This window comes from Podarcis erhardii (genome assembly GCF_964252035.2).
Source record: "Podarcis erhardii genome assembly, chromosome: 7".
Lineage (NCBI taxonomy): Eukaryota > Metazoa > Chordata > Lepidosauria > Squamata > Lacertidae > Podarcis > Podarcis erhardii.
The window spans coordinates 54,371,618-54,377,617 of record NC_138511.1 but is presented as its reverse complement, the minus strand read 5'-3'; the positions used below and the strand labels follow the sequence as shown (position 1 = coordinate 54,377,617).

Sequence of the window (6,000 nt, the reverse complement as noted above, 5' to 3'; positions counted from 1 at the left end):
TGCCCAGCACCCCATGTTAGGGGACAAGCCTACCGACGCCCAGCTGGCTCCCTCTCTCTGTGTCTCCTTCGGCGGCAAGGCCAGGGCGCCTCGCTCTCCGGAGGGGCCTCCCTGCAGCTCTCCAGCCCTGACAGGCCAGCCTCCTCAGGCAAGGCCGTGGCTGCTGCCCCACGGGGGCAAAAAGGCTCCAGCTGGAGAGAGGGAGGGAGGGAGGGTGGGAAGGATGGTAGGCAGGAGCCAGGCGGGGGAGGGGGGAGGAACCGGCCGGCTCCCGGCCTCCTTGCTTCTATCCTGGGGCCACCATGTGCGCCTCTGCCTGCCTGCGAGGGAGAGGGAGAGAGAGGGGAGCCTGCAACTTCTCCCATTGGCAGGGCCCGGGCAGCTCCTCCCCTTTCCCTTGCCTGCTGCTCTTTTATAAACCTGGTGCCGCTTTCGATCTCCCAGTCCTGCAGATGCACCCCGTGGGCCCTCCTGCACAGAGGTCTCCCCCGGCTGTCCCTCTGCCTTGCAAGCCCGGGGTTCCCCCTGCTTCCGCCCTTCGCGCAAGCTCCAGGCTCTCCTCCCGCCCGCCCTCCCTCCTAGGCTATGGAGCTGGGCTGGGCGTGCAGCTCCCTGCTGTGGCTGCTTTTCCTCTCCAGCCTGGCCGTCAAACTCCTGCGCGCTGACCTGTTGCTGACCCCCGGCCTGCTGCTCCAGGTGGGGCTCCTGGTCCTGCTGCAGGGCATCAGCCGAGCCTTCCTGCCCCTGCCCCTGGGCACAGCTCTCACGGGCACCGCCTGCTGGCTTGTCTTGACAGGGGCCACACAGAGGAAGAGGATCCCTGCGGTGGGGAGAGCCGTTCTCATCACAGGTGAGCCCAGTCAGCATCTCCGCAGGCTCTTGGCCATCCCTACACAATGCTGGCTTCCCAGAATGGAGGGAATGTGAGGGAAGGAGGAACGTGCCATGCCCCTGGCCTGGCAGAACCTCTCCTGCTTTGGCTGATCCACAGAGCAGGAGGGGGACCTCCCTTGGACAGGGGCCTGTGGCATGGGGAGGCTTGCTCAGCAACTGGACCGCAGGGCTGAGTCAAGGTGGCGAGAGTTCCAAAGGGAAGGGGCTGGTCTTCCTGTGCGGCTTGGCTTCCTTGCACAAGCCATTTCAGTGCCCTGCTGGCTGTGCAGGACGCCTTCCTGCAAATCACCTGCTCTCCGCTTTAGGCTTCCACAGGTGGATCTGTGGCTGGAGCTGGGCTTTGCTGTCCCTTCTTCAGGGGCCTGTTAGGTAGGGAAGACTCCTGGGCCAGGCAAAGCAGCCCAAGGACAGTGAGCATGCCGCAATTGACTACCATGCAACTTAACATTTGCACTGTGTTCTATTTGTAAGGGAAATGCAGAGAGTCGTTTCTGGGTCTTGTGTGTCAGGACTCAGCTTGAGAGGTTGTGCCTCATCACCAGGGAGCTCTGAGCAGTCAGTGATGCCAGTTTCCAGGAGCACTTTGTGAGGGATGGCTCTTTGTGTGGCAAAAGATGCTTCCAGCCCCTAGGGTACCCCCTGGAAGACCAGGTGTCCTGCAGGAGCAGAGGACAGGGGCATCCCTGCTCTCTGAAAGGGGATAGAGTGGTGAACTGCCCCCCCCATCCTAGGTGTTGGAGAGGCCAAGATCAAATTTATTCTTGAAGTAGTGAAGTAGTGATGAGGAGCCACTGGAGTCCTGTCCCATCCTGAGAAACCTCTTGCCTCCAGCAGACCTTGAGGGCATGGCAAGCATCTCTCTACCCCCACTTTCCTCCCTGTTCCAAGTTTTGGGAAATAGTTTAGAAGCCAGCCTGGCAGGTGTGAAGCATGTTGTTGTTCCCAAACCTTCCTGCCAGAAAGGCTAGTGAACTGAGGGTGGGCAAAGATCCACCCCCCCCTCCCGCCCCGCATTTGATTGAAGCAGCAATCTGAAACTTTTGCAGGCGGATGGCATCACAGTCCCTCTAGCTGAAATAGATGGAAGTCCCCAGCTGGTGCTCAGTGGGAATTCCTCCCAAGGAAACCTGCAAAGGTTGGGCTTTGAGTCAGCAGCAGAAGCGAAGGGTCTTTCCCCTTCTTGAGATTCTGGATTGGCCAGAAGAGGAGGGTGAAGAGAAGCCCTAGGGTGTTGGGAAGAACCAAGGCAGGGCTAGGTCAAGAAGATGGGCAGTGGGGCTGAGGCTAGCTCTGGGGGACATGCTGGTCAGCTGCACCATCTGCCTGCTAGAGCAATGCAAGGGCTCTTTGCAAAAGGGGTGGGGTGGGGAGGAAACTGGCCAGTCCTGCTGTAGAAATAGGGACAGTTGGGATGAGGGCTCTTTGGGGTTTAGTGTCAAGTCTGTGATGGAGGAGAGGGGGCTGAGCAATATCTTGTGCCTAGTAGGGCAGGCAGTTTATAAAAAGAAAGGGATGTAGATGAGCCCCAAGTAGAGAACCCGCCTTGCAGGGACAGTGTTCCTTTCTGAATCCCGGATGGCAGATAGGGCTGAGAAGCACCCATCTCTGGCTAAAACTGAGGAGCTGCTGCTGCTGCTGGCGGCAGTCAGTGTAGGCAAGACTGGCTTAATGGACTTGCCTAACTTGGAATTTGCAGTCCCTAACTGTGAAAAATGGGACCGTCTGCTTACATATCACGTATGCTGGTGCCAGCCCCTGACAGTGCTGGCAGTGGGGATAAAAAGAAATCAACTAGTAGTCAAGTTGCTCATGGTGGGGGTGGGGACACAAGCTGCAGAGACAGTGCACCTCTGAGCACCAGGTATGTGGGAGCTACAGATACAAGGGGGTGAGCATCACCTTGATGCATTTTCTGCTTTGGAGCTTTTCTGAGGCACACAAGCCGCAATGCCGCTTATCTGCCCAGTAGCACCCCCCCCCCCTTGGGGAAAGTGCTCTTTGTGGCACCTGAAAGACAAACACATTTGTCACGGCAGAAGCTTTTGGGAGCTAGAGATGCTTGAAGTGGTGTCCTGAGTGGTGCATGTCTGCATGTTTGAGTAGACGCATGGTTGGTGGGGATTGTTAACAGTGAAGTCAGAAAGAAATGAAACGCAGAAAGTACAGATAGTGGTGATTACCGTATGAACAGGGTTCATTCACAGAAGTTTGCTGCGTTGAAAACACTGACGTCCTGGCACTGGTGAGCCAATTAACATACGTTGTGTGATAAGATTCCATACTGCTGATACTGTCCACCAGTGATAAATTCTTGAAGAATTGTAATTCAGCGGTTTCACGTTGCAGAGTCGCCCTTTGAAGTCCATCACTGGCTTTTGAATATTGCCATTCCTGGTGTTAGATTTGCATGCTGATTTGTTTGTTCTGCGTAGAACGTGGAAGAGCATTGCCTCCCAAGACCTGTCGGGGGGGGGGGTGTCATTGCCCAGCATGGGCTGTGGTTTCAGTTGGGAACTGTTTTTTTTTCTATTAGGTCTGCCTTGTAATAGAAGATTCCTAGGTTACCAGGAACCTTCACCACCTCCTCTCTTTTTTCACTCAGCTGAAACTGTGATGTTTAGGTGATTTGAAATAACACCTAAACGACCAGAGTCACTTTCCTGGAGGGCAGTGATGACCTCTGGACCTGCCCCAGGCCCCTTTGTGTCCATCTCTCAGTCTGTAATGTTTTGTTGTTGTGAGCTTGGGTACATTGATGATGAACGGACATGGTTATACCTTTGGGCTAAGCTCCCATTGTCTGCAGGGTATTGTTCCACCCAGAGCACACCACGAAAACTGTTGTCACCAGTCAAGCCCTGCAATACATCTGTGTCTGTTTGGATTCTCTGGACACACTCGCACCAGGTGTTGTGTTCTCCAATGCTGGAGCACGGGGGCGGGGCGGACAAGCAAGACTGGAGGCTGGTCAAAGTTTGCTGGACCAGTTTGTAAAAAAATTAATAAATCAGGCAGGCAGGATATAAATTTTATAAAATGAATAAATGTATAAGCTCCAGAGCCTGGAAGGGCCAACCCTGGGGCTGAAGACAGGCCCTCCTTCCTTTGTTCTATAGCTTTCTTCCCGGCACTTCCCGACTGGTGATGTGGGTGGGAGACACCTGGTTCTTCCAGCTCAGAGGAAGATGTCTTTGAGGGTCCAGGATCTAGCCCTATAGTCCCGGGGCTTCTGGAAGGTTTCTCTTGAGAGTTCTTGGCATTTCCTGGGGACAGGGAGGAAAGTGTTAGAAAGCTAACAGGAGAGCCTGGGATAGAGATAGGATTGACGATAACCAGGAATGAGCTTTCAAGATACATTTTTATTTTTCCACCAATGTCACTTGCTTCTGTTCTTCTCCTTTCCATGCTGACCTGTCACAGGCTTTAGATCCTCTCCGATCCTGTAGCAGCCTCTGCCCTTTTATGAAAAAGTTGGCAATGGGGGGTACAGTTATAACCCAGTTCCACACACCAGGGAGGCCTCCTGTATCCAGGCTGGATGCTGGGCCCTTCTGCCCGGGTGAGCTCTCACAAGGAGGAGGAATTCCTACTGGCACTTGCTTCTCTCCAGGCAGTTCAGCAAGGTCCATGGGGTGGTGAGTGGGGGGTGGTTGGACGCAGCTGTTCAAGCCCTTCCGCTTGAGCCTCCCCGATGCAGAGTTCCTCGCTGGAGAGGGATTCCATACTCTGCTTGTTGCAAGTACTTTGCCTGCTGCCAGATTAGGGGTGGTCCCTTGGTCTTCCCTTGCTTTTTCATACCCCTCCTCAACCATCTGACCAAAAATCTTGCATGTCAAAATCTGGAAGTTGCTTCTAGGTCACCTCTTTTTTCTTCCAACTCTTGCATCCTAGTTAGTCTTCCGTGCATCACTTGAGGAAACCCCCAGAGATCATTCTGTTTCCACATGCTTCCAAACATTTATTTGACCTGTTGCTGCCTTTGGTCCAACAGGTCTGGCAGGTTTTTGAAACCATCAAAGAATCTGTGCAACCTGTTGGACCAGAGGTAAAAGTGGGGTGGGCACACAGACCACGTGCAGTGATGCCTCTTTCAACCAGCCTTTCACTCTTTGAAAAAGCAACCCTCTGCCTGGGCTTCAGGTGGCCCCCTCACTTGCCAGAGGACTTCATCCAGTTCACTTGGGGTTGACTCAGTGAGCACAGCAGAAGTTACCCTGTTCTTCCCATGGCTTCCTCTTGCCTCAGAGCCTTCTCTACCCTCTGTGGTAGGGATGGAGAACTCAGGCTCCGAATGCCAAAGGATGTCCAAATGTGAAAATAAACACTGTTCCTGCTGATGCATCAAATAATATTTCATGGGACACTTAAGATTGCTACGGGCCATGAAGGGACACGCAAATATTTGCTATATCTGAAGACTAAGAAGAAAAGAATGAGGGTACGCCGGGGTGTCAGGGTGTGGGTGCTGTTCTCAAATCCCAATTAAGTTTCCAGGGCTGTGTAAGCTGGCGTCATTTTTGTAAGCTGCTTTGGGTCCAATATTGATGGAGATAAGTAGGATATAAATTGCTAAAATTTAAAATAAAATCAGAAACTAATGTTCGAAGCAGATCTTGTTTCACAAAAACAAAGTATGAACTCATGGCTAGCAACTAGCAGCTCCACATTTGCAAAGCTCTTGTTCCAGAGCTTCCCTTTGTGAAAAGATTAGGATTTTGTAACATTCTTGGGTACAACATCCACCTTTGGGGAGCCTCCTGGAGCCATGGAGAAGCAGCGGTGAGATAGCCTGATTCAGTCAGTCCCAGGCAGAGGGAGGTCCCACGATCTCTCCTGTTTCCCCTTGAGCAGTGCAAGCTCTCCTTGCAGCTACTGCTGCGCTGGTGCTGCAAACAACTGAACAGGCCAGAGCCCTGGCTTGGCCTCCCTGTGTGTGTGCCTGCCTGCCAGTTTTGGACAAGGAAGGAAGGAGCTGAGGCTGGGAAGAAGCCCCTTTTAACAAGGGGCCAGAGCCCAAGATACTGTAAACCTGAACAAGTCACTCTTTGGAGCCATCAGCATCAGGACCACAAGCCCTTCTTGTCTCACAGAAGGATGGAGGCAGCT

General features: G+C 53.3%; 1 protein-coding gene across 1 annotated transcript in view; it reads left to right on the top strand.

The window, feature by feature from the left end:
- The first annotated feature begins 246 nt into the window (after positions 1-246).
- The window catches only part of HSD11B2 (hydroxysteroid 11-beta dehydrogenase 2), a 29,310-nt gene continuing 23,556 nt past the window's right edge, over positions 247-6,000 (top strand). Inside the window, exon 1 of the mRNA XM_081872153.1 lies at positions 247-850. Within this exon, the coding sequence (XP_081728279.1) occupies positions 586-850 (265 nt within the window). The 5' untranslated portion in view covers positions 247-585. The remainder of the gene's footprint in view (positions 851-6,000) is intronic.